At 43.8% G+C, this 22,140-nt stretch overlaps 1 protein-coding gene across 1 annotated transcript in view; it reads right to left on the minus strand.

Annotated features, from left to right (window-relative positions):
* Window positions 1–22,140, minus strand: part of LOC110486013 (E3 ubiquitin-protein ligase pellino homolog 1) — a 47,527-nt gene that overhangs the window by 4,118 nt on the left and 21,269 nt on the right. The window contains exons 2-6 of the mRNA XM_021557303.2: window positions 17,774–18,010; window positions 1,994–2,123; window positions 1,689–1,790; window positions 1,047–1,262; window positions 628–816 (exon numbers count right to left, since the gene is read on the minus strand). Coding sequence (XP_021412978.1) covers window positions 628–816; window positions 1,047–1,262; window positions 1,689–1,790; window positions 1,994–2,123; window positions 17,774–17,859 — 723 coding nt within the window. The 5' untranslated portion in view covers window positions 17,860–18,010. The remainder of the gene's footprint in view (window positions 1–627; window positions 817–1,046; window positions 1,263–1,688; window positions 1,791–1,993; window positions 2,124–17,773; window positions 18,011–22,140) is intronic.

Raw genomic sequence — 22,140 nt, forward strand, 5'->3', positions numbered from 1 at the left:
GGAAGGGGGGGGTGGGTATTCCTATGAGAATTACTCTGACACACTGAAATCCTCCAAACTGACTGTGTGGTCTCTGGGAGGAAGGGATGGAACTTAAAAGTCGAGACTCAGGGTTTTCCAGGGGAGGTTATCATCGGTGACATAACAGACCTACTGTATCACATAATAAATCAGAGGCCGATTTCTGTGCTTGAGAAACAGAGACCTCAAACAGCTGGAGCCCATCCAACCAGACTATTCTGTACAACTGAGATAACTAATTAATTAGTTAAGATGTCCCATCTGCTCATATCACAGAGCTGTTGTCCAATGGCTTAATGAAGTTACACAAAAATAACATTTTGGAGAACGGTGGAGTCGATGTTCTGAAAAATGGTTCCAGAGATACATTTTTTCCAAGTTAGTGTGAGAATTGGGGACATTAGCTGGTGGCTTCCATTCAGTTAGTGCAGTATTAAGGCTTCAGAAACAGCTTCTTAAAACAATGTCCCTGCAAAATGCGACTGCACAGGAGTGTGTGAACATCTACACATGTTAGTGCTTGTTACTTCATGTGTGCGCACGGCATCTGTGTGTGTGTACATGTGTGCATGCTTGGGTCTGTGTATGTATCTAATAGCTACCCACCATCTTGCCCCGCTGCTGGGCGGAGCGGGTCTCTCTGAGGGTGAAGACGTTGCCACAGACAGAGATCTCTCTCCACACGCCCGGCTTGGAGTCTTGCGTGAAGCCGTGGCGAGGGTGCATCACCAGCACGCCATTAGTGGTCAGCCCGTCCATCTGTCCTTCCTGTGTCCTCCACTTGGCTGCCTTCTCCTGGGGGAAAGAAGGGATAGAAAGTAGAAAAGGAGAGTTTCAGAAATATGCGTGCAACACTTTTGGTTCTAATAGTTCAGTTATTTCAAGGTGATATTATGACTTCTAAACATCATTGCCTCACGCATGCTAGTTGCAAATGCTTACAGAGAAACAGTATATCACATTAGTAGTATTTCTACCCTAATTATATGGCAGCTATTTTGTTTTCATCCCAATCCCCAACCCACCCCCAGGAAGATGTTCTTGGAGGAGTCGAAGCCGGCGGCGTAGATGTGAGCGGTGTACGGCGGGCTCCGCTGGCAGATGATGCGGCAGGCGAAGCGCGAGATGGTGCTCTGGATAGACTGGGTCTGGGTCTGGCCCTCCCCCCCGTGGCTCTGCTGACTGCCAGGCACCGTGTCCGTCACCACAAAGTCTATGGGGCTCTCTGTGGAACGCCCAATCTGGGATAGAAGGGAAGAGGTATATGAATTATCAGTGTATACTCTTTTTTAGCTTTAGTAATATTCTTGCAAATTTTTTTTAGAGAGGCATATATAGTAACTAAACTGATTCAGTTCTTTATTTAGATTAGCTTTCGGAATCCCAGATGTGTATTCTATGTCTCAGTACTCAAATGGCTTCCTTTCCTTGTCTCCTTTTTATGTGGTCTCTCAACCATTAGTGCTTTCACTAAGATTGTTGCCTGTTAGCCAAGTCTTCTATCGTTTTCATGCCATTTATTAGTTAAGAGTTCTATAAGGTCTTACTCACATCGGCTACGGAGAGCGTGATCACACAGTCGACCATATGAGTTGGCAAGACACAGCACAACAGATCTGGGACCAGGCTTGACTTGAGCAGTGAGGACACGCTGAGGACACACTCACCTGGAACATGTCTGTATTGCCGTCATGAGTGTACTCCACCACCACCGTCTGGGCCCGGGACAGAGTGTAGGAGATACTGTGCTGGTCCTTGTTGCTGATGGCCTGCAGGTGGTGAAGGAAAAGTTTGATGTTAGGAGTAGCCGGATGATGTCATTACCAATTACATTTACTTCAGGCGCCCTCGTTCTGCGTGGAGATAAAATGCCTCTTAAAGAGAGAAGCTTGTGTTTTTATCAAGCACACACTACATTATATAAGAGCGTTTCTACGATCACAGAAATAAGTCTTAAATTCCTAGCTCCTACCTTGGCTGCCTGAGGTGTACACGCCACGTGCACTGTGCTGGGTTTCACCCCGCTGGCCTTGGGTCTCCGGCACAGTGCAAAGCGGCTTTTCCGCCTCCCCCTGTCTCCGTTGGGTAGGGAGCCATTGTACCTGTGTAGACAAGAACACGCCCCATATAAATTAACAATTTGAATCAAGACATCCTGGCAGTGGGATCCTAGACTGGTGTTCCAGTCTGTTTCGTGCTTTAGCAAACTCCTCTCCGTATTCATTTGGTGTCATACCAGTATGAGACCAGGCTAGGGGGAACCATCAAAAGTTACAGTACAAAAGAAGCTGTTGATTGTTTGTTTCATCATATAGGATATATACACTGCATTCGGAACATATTCAGACCCTTTGACCTTTTCCACATTTTGTTACATTATTGCCTTATTCTAAAAAAACATGTTTTATTTTTATTTGAGCATACCCCTTATTTATTGTTTATTGATCAGTATTGTTTACATTGATCATCCTGTTTCTACCTTGTTTCTGCAACTTTATTGGAGTCCACCTGTGGTAAATTCACTTGATTGGACATGATTTGGTAAGGTACACCACACCTGTCTATCTAAGGTCCCACAGTTGACAGTGCATGTCAATGCAAAAACTAAGCCATAAGGTCAAAGGAACTGTCAGTAGAGCTCCAAGACAGGATTGTGTCGAAGCACAGATCTGGGGAAGGGTAACAAAAAATGTCTGCAGTATTGAAGGTCCCCAAGAACACAGTGGCCCCTTGAAACCACCAAGACTCTTCCTAGAGCTGGCCACCCGGCCAAACTGGCCTTGGTCAGGGAGGTGACCGAGAAACCGACTGTCACTCTGACATGGCTCCAGAGTTCCTCTGTGTAGTTGGGAGAATCTTCCAGAAGGAAAACTGTCTCTGCAGCACTCCACCAATCAGGCCTTTATGGTAGAGTGGCCAGATGAAAAAAAGGCACATGACAGCCCTCTTGGAGTTTGCCAAAAGGCACCGAAAGACTCTCAGACAATGAGAAACAAGATTCTCTGGTCTGATGAAACCAAGATTGAACTCTTTGACCTGAATGCCAAGTGTCATGTGTGTCTGGAGGAAACCTGGCGCCATCCCTATGGTGAAACGTGATGGTGGCAGCATCATGCTGTGGGGATGTTTTTTTTTCAGTGGCAAGGACTGGGAGACTAGTCAGGATTGAGGGAAAGATGAACGGAGCAAAGTACAGAGAGATCCTTGATGAAAACCTGCTGCAGAGCACTCAGGACCTCAAGACTGGGGCGAAGGTTCACCTTCCAACAGGACAACAACCCTAGTCTCTGAATGTTATTGAGTGGCCCAGCCAGACCCTGGACTTGAACCCGATCAAACATCTCTGGAGAGACCTGAAAATAGCTATACACCTTTGGGATGAATTGGAATGCCAACTGCGAGCCAGGCCTAATCGCCCAACATCAGTGCCCGACCTCACTAATGCTCTTGTGGCTGAATGGAACCATGTCCCCGCAGCAATGTTCCAACATCTAGTGGAAAGCCTTTCCAGAAGAGTGGATGCTGTTATTGCAGCAAATGGGGGACCAACTCGACGTTAATGCCCATGATTTTGGAACAAGATGGAGCAGGTGTCCACATACCTTTGGCCACAGTGTACATTTTTATTTCAATATTTTTTTTATATGTGAAAATAAGACTATGTTAACTAAGACTCTTAACATAACTAAAACAAATAGTTTAACCACTGTAAACCCATTTAAAAGGGAAATGAATGAGAACTGTTGATGTGCCCTTGAGCAAGGCACTTTAACCCTAATTGCTCCTGTAAATCGCTCTGAATTAAAGCGTCTGCTAAATTACTAAAATGTAAATGTAATGAAGTCATTCGATCCACTTGTAAAATAAAGTGACAATTGAGAGGGGACGTCTACTTTACTGTAACTCCTTGGTGGAATAGGGTCACACTCGCCGCCAGCTTTGGGTTTGTTGCAGTCAGATCTCCATTAAAACAATCCTCTTTCGTCCAATCAGAGGAGCTAAGCTAGGAGGTTATCTTTTGGTCGCTTACCCCTGCCAGCATCTGCCGTGTAAACATTCGACTTTCAGACAGTGTGAGTGCAAAGATTTCATTGGGAAATGAGGTCTTTCCTGTTACTTCATCGAACGTAAGCAGCTGCCTACTTGTCCTGGACAAGCTGAAGTGTAAAGAGTGCATTCACTAATTTCACATCTTGATTAGTAGCATTAAATCATGTGCTAACTGAGGCAAACAATGCATTTGTTAACTATTTGGAACTGAAAAAAGAAAGTTGTCTATGAACACTTATTTGTCAGTTGAACGTTGTTTTCTTTTCAGTTGAATTCTACTGCTGAATACAATGTGAACGTGAGAGAAAACTTTCGAAAGCCACAACAACCTTCCAACAACTCAGCTCACATCCTCCCTCTCTCTGCGCCACATAGGCTACATTCTCCTTTGTCCGAAAAAACGTCCTACACTCAGGAAGCCAGCAGAGTTCTTTGTTTACCCTCACTGTGGCTGAGTTGCAGTGTGCATTTAACTGGATTTAGATTGAACCTCCCTGCTCCCCCCTTTTTTTAGAAGAAACAAAACTGCCCAGTTCAAATGTCGTAAATGAACATGTACAAGTGTGTCTGTTGGAAGTCGGAACAATGTGGTTCACATTTAGAGCATAAGGGCTGACTGGCATTTATTTCAAAGAATCTCCACGTAGCACAGTTGTAGCATACTAGAGCTACCAATAATTTAACATGTACAGTGCCTTCAGAAAGTATTCACATCCCTTGACTTTTTCCACATTTTGTTGTGTTACACCCTGATTTTTTTGGATTACTGGTGTACACACAATACCCCATAATGTGAAAGTGGAATTGTTTAACAAATTAATTTAAAAAATGAAAAGCTGAAATGTCTTGTGTCAATAATTACTTAAACTTTAACTTAAACTTTTTTTTTATGGCAAGCCTATATAAATTCAGAAGTAAGAAATTGGTCAACAAGTCACATAATAATAGAAATTGGTTAACAAGTCACATAACTCTGTGTGCAAAAATAGTGTTTAACATGATTTCTGAATGACTACCTCATCTCTGTACACACATATAATTAATTATCTGTAAGGTCCATCAGTCAAGCAGTGAATTTCAAACACATATTAGTCACAAAGACCAGGGAGGTTTTCCAACGCCTCGCAAAGAAGGGCACATATTGGTAGGGATTTCACCATGAGGCCAATGCTGACTTTACAACAGTAACAGAGTTGAATTGCAGTGATAGGAGAAAACTGCGGATGGATCAATAACATTGTAGTTACTCCACAACTAACCTAAATGACAGAGTGAAAAGAAGGAAGCCGTGTCACGTTCTGACCTTAGTTCTTTTGTTATGTCTTTGTTTTAGTATGGTCAGGGCGTGTGTTGGGTGGGTAGTCTATGTTCTTTTTTCTATGTTGTGGTTTTGTGTTTGGCCTGGTATGGTTCTCAATCAGAGGCAGGTGTCGTTCGTTGTCTCTGATTGAGAATCATACTTAGGTAGCCTTTTCCCACCTGTGTTTTGTGGGTGATTGTTTTCTGTTTTGTGTATTCACCGTACAGGACTGTTTCGTTTTGTGTCATTCTCTTTGTTATTTTTGTTTAGTGTTCCGAGTTTAATAAATATCATCATGAACACGTACCACGCTGCGCATTGGTCCTCCGATCCTTCATACTCCTCAGACGAGGATGACGAACGTTACAGAATCACCCACCAACCAAGGACCAAGCAGCGTGGTATCGGGCAGCAGCAGGAATCTCTGGACTCATGGACATGGGAGGAGATTCTGGACGGAGAAGGACACTGGGCACAGGCGGGGGAATATCGCCGCCCCAAGGCAGAGCTGGAGGCAGCGAAAGCTGAGCGGCGGTGGTATGAGGAAGCAGCACGGCAGCGTGCTGGGACGAGAGGCATCCCCAAAAATCGATTGGGGGGGAGCACATTGGGAGTGTGGCTAAGTCAGGTAGGAGACGTGAGCCAACTCCCCGTGCTTACTATGGAGAGAGGTGGACCGGGCAGGCACCGTGTTATGCCGTGAGGCGCACGGTGTCCCCGGTGCGCAGGCATAGCCCGGTGCGTTACATTGCAGCGCCTCGTGTCGGCCGGGCTAGAGTGGGCATCTAGCCAGGTGCCATGAAGCCGGCTCAGCACATCTGGTCTCCAGTGCGTCTCCTCGGCCCGGGGTACATGGCACCAGCCCTACGCACGGTGTCCCCGGTTCGCCAGCACAGCCCAGTGCGGTCTGTTCCATCTCGCCGCACTGGCCTGGCTACGAGGAGTATCCAGCCAGGTAGGGTTGTGCAGGCTCGGTGCTCGAGACCTCCAGTGCGCCTCCACGGTCCGGTCTATCCGGTGCTTCCTCCACGCACCAGGCCTCCGGTGGCAGCCCCACGCACCAGGCTGTCTCTCCGTCTCCTCCCTCCAGGTGCTCCCGCCTGTCCAGCACTGCCAGAGTCTCCCTCCTGTCCAGCGCTGCCAGAGCCGCCCATCTTTCCTGAGCTGCCAGAGCCGCCCATCTGTCCTGAGCTGCCAGAGCCACCCGTCTGTCCTGAGCTGCCAGAGCCGCCCGTCTGTCCTGAGCTGCCAGAGCCGCCCGTCTGTCCTGAGCTGCCAGAGCCGCCCGTCTGTCCTGAGCTGCCAGAGCCGCCCGTCTGTCCTGAGCTGCCAGAGCCACCCATCTGTCCTGAGCTGCCAGAGCCGCCACCGCGGACAGACGCACACCCAGGCGGGCGGCTCCCCTATAGGTTCAGGTTTTGCGGCCGGAGTCCGCACCTTTGGAGGGGGGGGTACTGTCACGTTCTGACCTTAGTTATTTTGTTATGTCTTTGTTTTAGTATGGTCAGGGCGTGAGTTGGGTGGGTAGTCTATGTTCTTTTTTCTATGTTGTGGTTTTGTGTTTGGCCTGGTATGGTTCTCAATCAGAGGCAGGTGTCGTTCGTTGACTCTGATTGAGAATCATACAGGTAGCCTTTTCCCACCTGTGTTTTGTGGGTGATTGTTTTCTGTTTTGTGTATTCACCGTACAGGACTGTTTCGTGTCAGTCTCTTTGTTATTTTTGTTTAGTGTTCTGAGTTTAATAAATATCATCATGAACACGTACCACGCTGCGCATTGGTCCTCCGATCCTTCATAATCCTCAGACGAGGACGACGAACGTTTACAAGCCTGTACAAAATAAAAAATATTCCAAAACATGCATCCTGTTGCAACAAGGCACTGTAAAAAATGTGACAAAGCCGTTCACCTTTTGTCCTGAATACAAAGTGTTATGTTTGGGGAAAATCCAATACAACACATTACTGAGAACCACTCTCCATATCTTCAAGAATAGTGGTGACTGCATCATGTTATGGGTATGCTTGTAATTGTTAAGGACGGGGGAGTTTTTCAGGATAAAAAAATAAGCGCAATTGAGCTAAGCACAGGCAACATCTTAGAGGAAAGCTTGGTTTAATCTGTTTTCCATCAGACACCGGGAGATGAATTCACCTTTCAGCAGGACAATAACCTAAAACACAAGGCCCAATCTACACTGGAGTGACTTACCAAGAAGACAGTGAATGTTCCTGAGTGGCAGGGTTACAGTTTTGATTTAAATCTGCTTGAAAATCTATGGAAAGACCTGAAAATGGTTGTCTAGCAATGATCAACAACCAATTTGACAAAGCTTGAAAATAATAATTGGCAAACGTGGCACAATCCAGGTGTGGAAAGCTCTTTGAGACTTACCCAGAAAGACTCACAGCTGTAATCGCTGCCAAAGGTGATTCTAACATGTATTGGCTCAGGCGGTTGAATAATTATCTAATCAAGATATTTTAGTGTTTTATTTTTAATGCATTTTTGACACATTTTAGATTTTTCTTCCACTTTGACATTAAAGTATTTTGTGTAGATCGTTGACAAAAAATGCATATTAAATCAATTTTAATCCCACTTTGTAACACAAAAAAATGTGGAATAAGGGGTGTGAATACTTTCGGGAAGGCACTGCATGTTGCCACGCATTGAACAAGACTGTTTCAAACCTAAAAAAATGATTGCATCACATGACTATTGACTATTCACTTCTTTCATCGTGAAGTGCTTTGAAAGGCTAGTTAAGGGCCATATCACCTCCACCTTACCCGACAACCTAGACCCCATACAATTTACATACCGTCCCAACAGATCCACGGACGAAGCATTCACCATTGTACTGCACACAGCCCTGCACAAGATAAATATTTATTTGAGAATGCTGTTCATCGACAACAGCTCTGCCTTCGACACCATAGTGCCGTCCAAGCTCATCACTAAGCTCAAGGCCCTGGGTCTGAACCCCTCCCTGTGCAACTCCAGACTGGCCGACCCCAAGCAGTGAAGGTAAACAACAACACCACAGGGGCGTGTGCTCAGCCCTCTCATGTACTCTCTGTTCATACATGCGTGGCTACGCAAGTCTCCAACTAAACCATCAAGTTTGCTGACGACACAACAGTGGTCGGCCTGATTACCAACAACGACGAGACAGCCTACAGGAAGGAGGTGAGAGCCCTGGCGGAGTGATGCCAGGAGAATAACCTCTCCCCTCAATGTCAACAAAACAAAGGAGCTGATCGGGGACTACAGGAGACAGCAGAGAGAGCACCCCCCCCCATCCACATCGACAGGGCCGCAGGCGAGAAGGTTAAAAGCTTCAAATTCCTTGGCGTGCACATCACTGGCGACCTGAAATCTCCAGGCCATCAGAATGTTAAACTAGCCGGCCCTGAACCTTAGTCACTGTTACTAGCTAGCTACCACCAGGTACTCTACCCTGCATCTTAGAGACTGCTTTGCCCTATGTACATAGAGTCATTGAACACTGGTTACTTTAATAATGTTTACATGGTCTGTCAGTGATAAAGAGATGCTCTGCTTTTTTGACACCAAACTCCTGCAGAGTCTAGTTTTATCTTATCTTGATTATTGCCCCGTCATATGGTCAGGTGCTGCAAAGAAGGACCTAGAAAACTACAGCTGGCCCATAGAGCAACACATCTTGCTCTTCACTATAATCAGAGGGCTAATATCAATACTATGCATGCCAGTTTCTCTTAGCTAAAAGTAGAGGAGAGACCGACTGCATCACTTCTTCTTTTCATAAGAAAATTCCAAATGGTTTGCATAGTCAACTTACACACAGCTCTGACACACACACTTACCCCACCAGACATGTTATTAGGTTTTCTTTCACAGTCCCCAAATCCAGAACAAATTCAAGAAAAAGTACAGTATTATATAGAGCCATGATTGCATGGAACTCCCTTCCATATCAGATTACTCAAATGAATAGAAAACCTGCTTTAAAAAAACAGAAAAGGCAACACATTACGGCACAATGCCTCTCCCCTTTTTGTCCTAGATATTTTGTGTGTATGTACTGAAATGTAGACTGTGTGATGTTTTAAACATATGTAGTTCTGTCCTTGAGCTGTTCCTGTCTATTCATATTGTGTATCATGTAATGTTTCGTGTTCTGTGTGTGGACCCCAGGAAGAGTACCTGCTGCCTTCGCAATGACTAATGGGGATCCTAATAAAATACTCGAAATACATACTGTTTTAACAACTTTATATGTATATACTGTATTCTAGTCATGATTCATCCTATATAACTACTGCTGTACACACCTTTTCTATTCATACTCTACCCATACTGTCTATATAATATATATATATATATATATATATATATATATATAAAGTACCAGTCAAAAGTTTGGACACACCTACTCATTCAAGGGTTTTTCATAATTCTTTGCAAATTTCTACATTGTAGAATAATAGTGAAAACATAAAAACTATGAAATAACACATATGGAATCATGTGGTAGCTAAAAGTGTTAAACAAATCAAAATATATTTTATATTTGTGATTCTTCAAAGTAGTCACCCTTTGCCTTGATGACAACTTTGCACGCTCTTGGCATTCTCTCAACCAGCTTCATGAGGTAATCACCTGGACTGCATTTCTTTGGTCCAAATTTGAGATTTTTGGTTCCAACCATTGTGTCTTTGTGAGACGCAGAGTAGGTGAACGGATGATCTCTGCATGTGTGGTTCCCACCATGAAGCATGGAGGAGTGATGGTGTGGGGTGCTTTGCTGGTGACATTGTCTGTGATTTATTTAGAACTCAAGGCACACTTAACCAGCATGGCTACCACGGCATTCTGCAGTGATACGCCATCCCATCTGGTTTGCGCATAGTGGAACTATCATTTGTTTTTCAACAGGACAATGACCCAAAGCACACCTCGAGGCTGTGTAAGGGCTATTTGACCAATGAGAGTGATGGAGTGTTGCATCAGATGACCTGGCGTCTACAATCACCCGACCTCAAACCAATTGAGTTGGTTTGGGATGAGTTGAACCGCAGAGTGATAGAAAAGCAGCCAACATGTGCTCAGCATATGATTCAGCCTTGATTCTATCTTCTGTAGCAAATTGAGTTTTTACATTTGATAAAAGTAGAGACTCAGAGCTACAAAATGGTATATCATACACTGCATTTGAGGAACAATGGGAAAGTAATTCTGCTTTGAAAATGGATAAACTTGTAACTCCACTTTTTGAGAAAATGGCCCTAGAATATTTTGGTTCACCTTCTGGAGAACTATTTTGTCTACACCCATTCAGCATTGTTCACACCCTCTTTAGCCTTAGCCCCACCCATCTCTTTAAGGATTCACATGTGAGGTCATGTGCTAAAGGTCATGTAGTGTGATAAAGACTAAGACTAAAAGTGGTAGAAGTAGTATTCCAGGCAAACAGAACGTGTCCAGATAAAAATATTTTATAAATATTAGTTGACGCTTACCCAGACACACTTGTCTAAATTGATGGGTCATGTGAAAGAAATGCAATAACCACCAGCCACATCTTGCTAAGTGGATGGGTCTCTACAGAAGGTGTACAGCAAAATGGTTACTTAGTAGCAATAGTAGCAATAGTAGCAATATCAAAAATAGATAGTGTCAATATAAATAAAGAAATAACAAGTGTCAATGCCAGTAGAGAAAGAACAAAATAAGATACAGTATGTACAAGAACAATATTAATAACAATATCAGTGATACTGGTGATAGATGGGGTAGTTATATGCATACAGTCAGGGGTAAAGTGGCTGAGCAGCAGGATACAAAAATAGATAGTAGCAGCAACATATGGCGTATGTGTTAGGAGAAAGTGATGTGAATGTCTATAGAGGCACTGCAGATAGCGCTGATGACTGGGAACTCTCACCCAGTGATGAACTGGTCCGTCCGAACCACGAATGAACAAAGGAATCTATATTCGGAGATCCTGTTGATGTCCTGCCCTTGCCTTTAGTGCAGGGCATGTGATGTACATAGTCTCTTAGTCACAAAACTCCCTGATCTTCTCAAAAAGATGAGTTTGTCTAGCTGTGTCCAGTCTAGGTGGTGCTTGTACAAGCCGACCATCTATGGGAGGGAGGATGTCAGCGTTGTGCAGCAGCTGAAACCTGGTCCCGACTGAGTCCGAACGCTCCTTGGCGACAACAACACAGGATCAGAGCATCGAAGATGTAAAACAGGAAATAACTAAAAACATTGAGAAGACATTACAACCTTGCATAACATCAATTCACCTCCCAAGTTTAGATAAGAAGAATGACGTCATACAATGCAATGAAAATGATATTCACCTGAAGTGCTGGTACTGCTTGATCTGTGGCAGCGGCCTGAAGTACAGAGCCAGGTGTTGTTGCCAGCCATAGCTTTCCACCAGCACCGTACCAACCTCCAGTCCAACCAGCTGTGGGATGTTGACCACTGTCACAGCACTGTCCTTTACAACACCAGCAATCTCAGACAAAGTGTTCACTCTGGTCTTGAGATGGCAGCAACTTTCCACCAAAGTATTTGTGTACTGGGTGGAGTCCTGGTAATGCTATTGCATTATCCTCTGCGTAGTTGTTGATGAAGTTCACATCTCGCTGCAAGTCCTCATGCTTCAGGTGAAACCTGTTCTTGCTTGGGACAGCTCTCTTTTTGATGGGAAGCATTCTCCTTGTATGACTGGTGGAGGAGAGTAAGACGTGTTCTACTGATGCGGAAAGACAAATTCCAGAAACAAATATGTTAGCATTGTTATACAGTAGATAGCCAGGTGTGTCTGATGGTGATTACGGCTAACTTGATGGGTCATATAATCATCTGGCGAAGTGGATACTTTTGTTTAGACATGTAGCTAGCTAGCTAAACAATTAACCATAATCCCAATCCATAGAGTACTAGCAATACAAACCGATTGTCATAGCTAACTAAAGGTAACCAAATAGGTTCAATGTTAGCTAGTTAGCTAACGTCAGCTAGCTAGCTAACAATACATTTGAACTTGGTGTCTTTTGTTTAGACATGTAATGTTAGCTAGCTAAACAATGAACCATAATCCCAATCCATAGAGTACTAGCAATACAAACCGATTATCATAGCTATCACAAGTAAACCAAATAGGTTCAATGTTAGCTGGCTAACATTAGGCTATAACTAGCAATGCAAATGGCTTTCTGAGATAATATTACTACACAGAACATAAACTAGCTAACAGTAAGCTTTGAATTGCAATGAAAACAACTTTCTGACAAAATTAGAAATGTATAATATCTGAAACTGTATCTGGACTCTTACCTGTATACATGGATGAACACTTCACGCCAGACTGCAACCCCTTTCATTAAATAAGACGTCCTGTGTCGTTTCCGTTTTGTTTGTACAGCTTGCTTGGCCCGTTGTGTCAAGTCACACTGGTTCACACTGACCGTGTGCAATGACATAAGAATCATCAAATCTTTCTCCCTCTCTGTCACGGATGCCATGGTTTCCCTTAGTTTGAAGATGTCATCCGGAGGCAGGTGTTTTATACAACAGCCACCTGTGTTCTCTTTTCGACTCCTTCTGCATTTTCTTTTTTTTTTTTCTTTTTTTTTTTACCCCTTTTTCTCCCCAATTTCGTAGTATCCAATTGTTGTAGTAGCTACTATCTTGTCTCATCGCTACAACTCCCGTACGGGCTCGGGAGAGACGAAGGTTGAAAGTCATGCGTCCTCCGATACACAACCAACCAAGCCGCTGCTTCTTTAACACAGCGCACATCCAACCCGGAAGCCAGCTGCACCAATGCGCCGGAGGAAACACTATGCACCTGGCCACCTTGGCTAGCGTACACTGCGCCCAGCCCGCCACAGGAGTCGCTGGTGCGCGATGAGACAAGGACACCCCTACCGACCAAGCCCTCCCTAACCCGGGCGACGCTAGGCCAATTGTGCGTCGCCCCACGGACCTCCCGGTCGCGGCCGGTTACGACAGAGCCTGGGCGCGAACCCAGGGCTCTGATGGCACAGCTGGCGCTGCAGTACAGCGCTCCCTCTGCATTTTCAATCAAACGACAGAATTATTGTCATCTCCTTATCATATTCTGCTTCTACCAGACATTCCACTGATTTCAAAACTTGGTCAACTTCTTCCGTGACAACAACAATGTTGATCGCCGTTTCTTCCCCCATCACTGTCATCAGAAGACTCTACAATGTCTTCTTCAATGAAAATATTTATATCTAAATCAGGGATATCCTCAACGTCTGATTCATTTTCAGAGTCAGAGAGTCATCATGGTACTATCATCCTCCTGAAAGTAGTCCATTACAACTTTTTCCCACTGACCTTTGTCGAAAGCGCCTGATAAATTCAAGGCAGCAATGTTATTGAGAGCATTAGCAACACATTTGCAGTTCTCCATGGCTATTGTTATATCTTTCGAAAAAAACTGCAGTAGAAGGATTATCTACACGTAACGAGCAGCTCCTTTTATAGACAGAAGATTCTACACGGCAGACCAATCCAAAACTCATCTCTCTGCATGTACAGCCCATTCATTATCTCAGCCAATCATGGCTAGTGGGAAGGTGACTTTTTCTGTGGCTAAACCAACTAGGCTCGTAATTTAACAACTTTATTCGTATTTACAGATGGCATACAATTTTGTTATTAAGGCACATGAAAGTTAAAATGTTCCAGAAGGCATTTCTGCCAAAAAATGCATTTTGATTAAAAATATAAATAAACGTTCAAATCTCCTGTGAAGTCGTGACTTGCGACATACGCCTAGTTTCCTGAAACACCAAGTTTCCTGAAACAAGTCACATTGTGGGAACTCCTTCAAGGCTGTTGGAAAAGTATTCCTCATGAAGGTGGTCTTGGGTACCGTCAATGCTGGGTACCGTCAATGCTGCATACATTTTCTGTCTCAAACCTCTAAAGACAATTCCTTCGACCTCTTGGCTTGGTTTCTGCTCTGACACGCACTGTCAACTGTGGGACCTTATGTAGACAGCCTTTCCAAATCATATCCAATCAACTGAATTTACTACAGGTGGAATCAAATCAAGTTGTAGAAACATTTTAAGGATGATCAATGGAAACAGGATGCACCTGAGCTCTAATAGCAAAGGGTCTGAATACTTATGTAAATAAGGTATTTATGTGTGTCGATTGATGAGAAATTGTAAAAAAAATCAAATCTATTTTAGAATAAGGCTGTAACATAACAAAATGTGGAAAAAGGGAAGGGGTCTGTATACTTTCCGAATGTACTGTATATATATATATATATATATATATATATATATATATATATATATATATATATATATATATATATATATATATATACAGCATATATACAATGGGGCAAAAAAGTATTTAGTCAGCCACCAATTGTGCAAGTTCTCCCACTTAAAAAGATGAGAGAGGCCTGTAATTTTCATCATAGGTACACTTCAACTATGACAGACAAAATGAGAAAAAAAATCCAGAAAATCACATTGTAGGATTTTTAATTAATTTATTTGGAAATTATGGTGGAAAATAAGTATTTGGTCAATAACAAAAGTTTATCTCAATACTTTGTTATATACCCTTTGTTGGCAATGACAGAGGCCAAATGTTTTCTGTAAGTCTTCACAAGGTTTTCACACACTGTTGCTGGTATTTTGGCCCTCTAGAGCAGTGATGTTTTGGGGCTGTTGCTGGGCAACACGGACTTTCAACTCCCTCCAAAGATTTTCTATGGGGTTAAGATCTGGAGACTGGCTAGGCCACTCCAGGACCTTGAAATGCTTCTTACGAAGCCACTCCTTCGTTGTCCGGGCGGTGTGTTTGGGATCATTGTCATGCTGAAAGACCCAGACAAGTTTCATCTTCAATGCCCTTGCTGATGGAAGGAGGTTCACTCAAAATCTCACGATACCTGGCCCCATTCATTCTGTCCTTTACACGGATCAGTCGTCCTGGTCCCTTTGCAGAAAAACAGCCCCAAAGCATGATGTTTCCACCAGCATGCTTCACAGTAGGTATGGTGTTCTTTGGATGCAACTCAGCATTCTTTGTCCTCCAAACACGACGAGTTGAGTTTTTACCAAGAAGTTCTATTTTGGTTTAATCTGACCATACGACATTCTCCCAATCTTCTTCTGGATCATCCAAATGCTCTCTAGCAAACTTCAGACGGGCCTGGGCATGTACTGGCTTAAGCAGGGGGACACGTCTGGCACTGCAGGATTTGAGTCCCTGGTGGCGTAGTGTGTTACTGATGGTAGGCTTGTTACTTTGGTCCCAACTCTCTGCAGGTCATTCACTAGGTCCCCCCGTGTGGTTCTGGGATTTTTGCTCACCGTTCTTGTGATCATTTTGACCCCACGGGGTGAGATCTTGCGTGGAGCCCCAGATCGAGGGAGATTATCAGTGGTCTTGTATGTCTTCAATTTCCTAATAATTTCTCCCACAGTTGATTTCTTCAAACCAAGCTGCTTACCTATTGCAGATTCAGTCTTCCCAGCCTGGTGCAGGTCTACAATTTTGTTTCTGGTGTCTTGGCCATAGTGGAGTTTGGAGTGTGACTGTTTGAGGTTGTGGACAGGTGTCTTTTATACTGACAACAAGTTCAAACAAGTGCCATTAATACAGGTAACGAGTGGAGGACAGAGGAGCCTCTTAAAGAAGAAGTTACAGGTCTGTGAGAGCCAGAAATATTGCTTGTTTGTAGGTGACCAAAATTCATTAACCAGTTGAGTCTATGGGGGCGCTATTTCATTATTGGATAAAAAAACGTGCCCGTTTTAAGCGCAATATTGGCCATAAGAGACTACATTTTCCAGGGGTCCGACCCGGTGTCCTTTGTCGAAATTGGTGCGTAATCTTCAGTTGCGGGCATTTTCTGCTGGGATTCAGGACAGAAAGCACACTTCCACAAACGATATCTCATCGAAGAGATATGTGAAAAACACCTTGAGGATTGGTTCTAAACAACGTTTGCCATGTTTCAGTCGATATTATGGAGTTAATTTGGGAAAAAAGTTTGGCGTTTTGATGACTGGATTTTCGTTTTTTTTTTGGTAGCCAAACGTGACGCACCAAACGGAGCGATTTCTCCTAAACAAATAATCTTTCAGGAAAAACTGAACATTTGCTATCTAACAGAGTCTCCTCATTGAAAACATCTGAAGTTCTTCAAAGGTAAATGATTTTATTTGAATGCTTTTCTGGTTTTTGTGAAAATGTTGCCTGCTGAATGCTAACGCTAATGCTAACGCTAAATGCTACGCTAGCTAGCTACTGTTACACAAATGATTGTTTTCCTATGGTTGAGAAGCATATTTTGAAAATCTGAGATGACAGTGTTGTTAGCAAAAGGCTAAGCTTGAGAGCTAGCATATTTATTTAATTTCATTTCCAATTTTCATGAATAGTTAACGTTGCGTTATGGTAATGAGCTTGAGGCTGTATTCACGATCCCGGATCCGGGATGGCTAAGTGCTAGAGGTTTAAAATCCTACAATGTGATTTTCTGGATTTTTTTTCTTCTCATTTTGTCTGTCATAGTTGAAGTGTACCTATGATGAATATTTCAAGCCTCTCTCATCTTTTTAAGTCGGAGAACTTGCACAATTGGTGGCTGACTAAATACTTTTTTTGCCCCACTGTATGTATGTATGTCTGTATGTCTGTATGTCTGTATGTATATGTATATGGAATCAATGGAATGGTATCAAACACATCACACATATGGAAACCACGTTCGACTCCGTTCCATTAATTCCATTAAAGCCATTACAATGATCCCATCCTCCTATAGCTCCTCCCACCAGCCTCCACTGATATATTTTTATTCCGGACTCTGACATTCTGATATTTCTTAATTTCTGTATTTTTTACTTTTGGAATGTGCATATTGTTTTACATAGATTTCTAGGTATTAGTACTTCACTGCGCTTGCGATACAAGACCATGGTACTTGCCATCGGAGCAGCAAGAGGAACTGCCCCTCCCTACCTTCAGGCTATGCTCATACCCTACACCCCAACTGAGCACTCTGTTCTGCCACCTTTGGTCTCTTGGCCCAGTCCAGGCTCTATTCTGTCCTGGCACCCCAATTGTGGAACCAGCTTCCCCCTGAAGCTAGGACAGCAGAGTCCCTGCACATCTTCCGAAAGCACCTGAAATCCTACCTCTTCAAAGAGTATCTTAAATAATCCCCCTCCTCATCTCAACCCCCACCCTAATTTAAAATAATAAATACATTCCTAAACCAACACTTGCTCTTGCCTGCCCACGCCCTCACTAATATCATATTGGGATAACCCTGGCCTATGTACTGTACATAAGCAACAAAATGCAATTAAACCCCCTCTTACCCCAGAACAATGAGCTCTCCGTATTTGACTGGCACTTTGGTGGAGGCTGGGGTGGTGGAGATGTTTTCCTGGTCGGGAGAGAACATTGGTGCAGCTGTCAGGGGGGGGGGGGGGGGGGGGGGGAGTGATGAAGAGCTCTCCCACGGTGAGCACTCACTCCTCTGTCTCCTTTTTCCTCAGTCTGCTCCTTTTTCCTCAGAGACTGGTCATCCTGTCGCTCACAACGCCACACTCAACCTGCAGAAAAAAACAGCAAAAAACAGCAGACGAGAACTTTTGTCAGGGTCAAACAGCCACGCAGGGCAGACACAACAGACACAACAGGGGCGTCTAGAACGGTATACTAACCAATAAGAGACTGTGAGCGAGCCTTAACAAACCACAGACACAACAACTGAGATTGCTGTGCCTCCAAAGCACGTGATACAACACATCGATTACTCACACTCACGTTGAGATGATCGAACAGCGTGCTAAAGGTACCATAGGCGGATATTAGTCAGTAAGAGAGAGAGATAGGCTAAACAAACAAAGACACAACAACCAAGATTGATGGGTCTCCAAAGAGCACATGACAAACCACATTGATTACTCACTCTGTGACCTGTGGCGCCTATCGAACGCGACAGCTAAACCGCTATCCTGGCTTTGCTTGCCAGCCATACACTGTAACTTTCTTAATAAGACTTGCACCTGAAGAAACAAGACGAATACAATAATAGTAATACTGTAGAACGCATGTTAGCTTCGATGACATAGTGCAGCAGGACGCTAAAGTGACCGGTCACACAAATCCATCAGGCGGAGAGTAAAAAGCTCAACTCTCCACGGCTAGACAGGCTCGGCACTAATCTGCAGCTTTGCTGCTTACTGCAGGGAGAGTTCAGAGAGCAGGCTCTTAGCATCGTAACGACAGGGGACTTAGTGGGGCGCAAACAAAGCTAATTAGACCAGACATATGTCACAGCCTTCCATTTTCAGTCGACTACCGCGGGCCATAGTTATCAATGGCGACCTTGGCTGGCTCTCTTTATGCTGTGTGCACGGCATAGCCTGAGCGTATCTTATAAGCGTCTTATAAGCAAGAATGGAGTCACACAATTTGTTTATACACGTCTGATGGCCAACAAATCCAAGAACTGAAAATTAACTCACAAATTCTAAATGGAAAATTCAATTGTGTCATCTTGCACTACAGTCGACTCCTGATAAGTGCACTTTAGATAAACTGTTCAAAAAGTGCAATATGGCTCCTCGTCCCAATTCAATTATATCATTTGTCATTGCCTCTGATAACTAACTGCATGTTCCAATTTAGTGCAAACTGTCACAACTGTCCCAAGCCATTGCATTTATCAGTTATCAGAGTTGACTGTAAACTGGGAAATGTCACTGCCCTCACTTATGTTAGTTGACTTATGTTAGTTCAACCTTTGGTAACCTTTTGTACATGAGGCTGGGTGCTTCCACCCTACAGGAGGGGTGTATGGATAGAGGGTGGGTCAGTGTCAGCTTCAGGGACTGATCTGAGCTTGACTGCTCCCCCCGATAGTCTTCTGACCCTTACTCCACACGCTGACCTTGACCATACACTCACACAGCCCCCAAATCCAATTCACTCAGCTCTCAGTAGCGGTGCACCACAGGGACAGATACCCACACAAACACACATAATCACTCCACAGCTTAAACACACTAGTACTCATTACTACAATGTTACTACAATAGAGCCTGGGGCTGGCTTAGCGCACAAAAAAACACATTTGGTGTGTTTGTCCGATTTGACAAGTATTTTGATGCATGATTGGAACTGTCTATGATAGAGGGGAGAGACACACATAGTGGCGCTGTGTGGTTGATAATGCTACTGAGTGAGAGAGATGATGAGAAAGGAATTAAAGGAGGTTTTAGGACAGTAGGGCCCAATAGAATCTGCGTTGTGGAAAACACATACGGAGTCACAGAATCCAGACATTAAAACGGAATTCAACAATATTCTAAAATGTATTGAACTTATTTGAAAATTAATTAATTTGCCCAATATTAGGGTAGAGTGGCATAAATTAAGCTAAAGAGGTAAGTTGAGCCACACTTGTTTCTAGGAAACCATACACAAAATTAATAATTTGACCAAATATTTAGGAAGAGCTCATCATTTCACATGGTCTGTGAAGAAAGAAATGACATGGAAATAGTGGCAAGCAAGTTAGGTCCAAAAAACGGATTTTCACCAAGTCAAATGAATGTATTGTGTTAGAGGTTTCATGATGCTTGTATCTAAACCAAAGTACATACTTTTACGATTGTTCTATGCATCTGTTGGGGTCTCTAAAGGCTTCAATATGAGGTCCTGTACCTAGCATGAAAGAGCATCCCTGTAGCTGTGTGGCCTAATATAGTCAAAATGTTTGAGCCAATGGCCATGGGGTAAGCTGAGCCAGTGGTTGAGCCAGTGGAAAGTTGAGCAAATTGAAGTGTTTTCTTCCCAGGCATAACGCAATGCCTTATCGCTGAGAAATGAGGTAACAATAGTGCCTGTCCTATGTTAAAAGTGTTTAAAAAAAGCACAAAGGTGTTAAGCCTGTGTTAAAAGACAAAAAAGTGTTGAATTGTGTTTGGGAAATAAAGATATAAACTCAGCAAAAAAAGAAATGTCCCTTTTTCAGGACCCTGTCTTGCAAAGAACATCTAACTTCACAAATAACTTCACAGATCTTCATTGTAAAGGGTTTAAACACTGTTTCCCATGCTTGTTCAATGAACCATAAACAATTAATGAACATGCACCTGTGGAATTGTCGTTAACACACTAACAGCTTACAGGCGTTAGGCAATTAAGGTCAAAATTATGAAAACTTAAGACACTAAAGAGGGCTTTCTACTGACTCTGAAAAATACCAAAAGAGAGATGCCCAGGGTCCCTGTTCATCTGCGTGAATGTGCCTTAGGCATGCTGCAAGAAGGCATGAGGACTGCAGATGTGGCCAGGGCAAGAAATTGCAATGTCCGTACTGTGAGACGCCTAAGACAGCGCTACAGGGAGATAGGACGGACAGCTGATCGTCCTCGCAGTGCAGACCATGTGTAAAAACACCTGCACAGGATCGGTACATCCGAACATCACACCTGTGGGACAGGTACAGGATGGCAATAACAACTGCCAGAGTTACACCAGGAACGCACAATGCCTCCATCAGTGCTCAGACTGTCCGCAATAGGCTGAGAGAGGCTGGACTGAGGGCTTGTAGGCCTTTTGTAAGGCAGGTCCTCAGCAGACATCACCGGCAACAACGTCGCCTATGGGCACAAACCCACCGTTGCTGGACCAGACAGGACTGGCAAAAAGTGCTCTCCACTGACAAGTCGCGGTTTTGACTCACCAGGGGTAATGGTCAGATTCGCGTTTATCGTTGAAGGAATGACCGTTACACCGAGGCTTGTACTCTGGAGCGGGATCGATTTGGAGGTGGAGGGTCCGTCATGGTCTGGGGCGGTGTGTCACAGCATCATCGGACTGATCTTGTCGTCATTGCAGGCAATCTCAATGTTGTGCGTTACAGGGAAGACATCCTCCTCCCTCATGTGGTACCCTTCCTGCAGGCTCATCCTGACATGACCCTCTAGCATGACAATGCCACCAGCCATACTGCTCGTACGGTGCGTGATTTCCTGCCAAACAGGAATGTCCGTGTTCTGCCATGGCCAGCGAAGAGCCTGCATCTCAATCCCATTGAGCATGTCTGGGACCTGTTGGATCGGAGGGTGAGGGCTAGAGCCATTCTCCCCAGAAATGTCCGGGAACTTGCAGGTGCCTTGGTGGAAGAGTGCGGTAACATCTCACAGTAAACACTGCAAGAACGGATTGTTACGCAACTGTACGTTTAAACCACGCTGCCCTCAAACCAAGGCACGCAGCCTGTTTTTATTTATAGGCTGTTTTCAACTTGTCAATTTCAAATTATTCTCTAACAAGTTTTTTATTTTCTAAGAACAGTTTGAATTGAGGTGTGTTCCGCCTCATTCATTCACATAAAAGTAGTAATTTTTACTTTTGCGGACCAGTGAATTTTTTTGACATTTCTGACCCGGACAAAATTCCCCAAACACTTCCCAATTGTTTGTGCAGTTCAATTCTGCAGACATTTTGCTCATCTCCCGTCCTGCACACACGTGTTCACATTTTCCATCTGTTACCTGCATCGCAGTCATAGTTGTTTTCGTTACCAATAATAACTTTGGAAACGTGTGCGTTTCTATCAAAGTAAGTGCCTTATTACGTTATAATAGTTTCTGCATGTCGCGTTATGTCGTTTCTACTGTAGCATAATATTTTTGTGTATATTCCTTATAATCGCGGACAAGCGAGG

Source organism: Oncorhynchus mykiss, chromosome 13 (assembly GCF_013265735.2).
Source record: "Oncorhynchus mykiss isolate Arlee chromosome 13, USDA_OmykA_1.1, whole genome shotgun sequence".
Taxonomy (NCBI): Eukaryota; Metazoa; Chordata; class Actinopteri; order Salmoniformes; family Salmonidae; genus Oncorhynchus; species Oncorhynchus mykiss.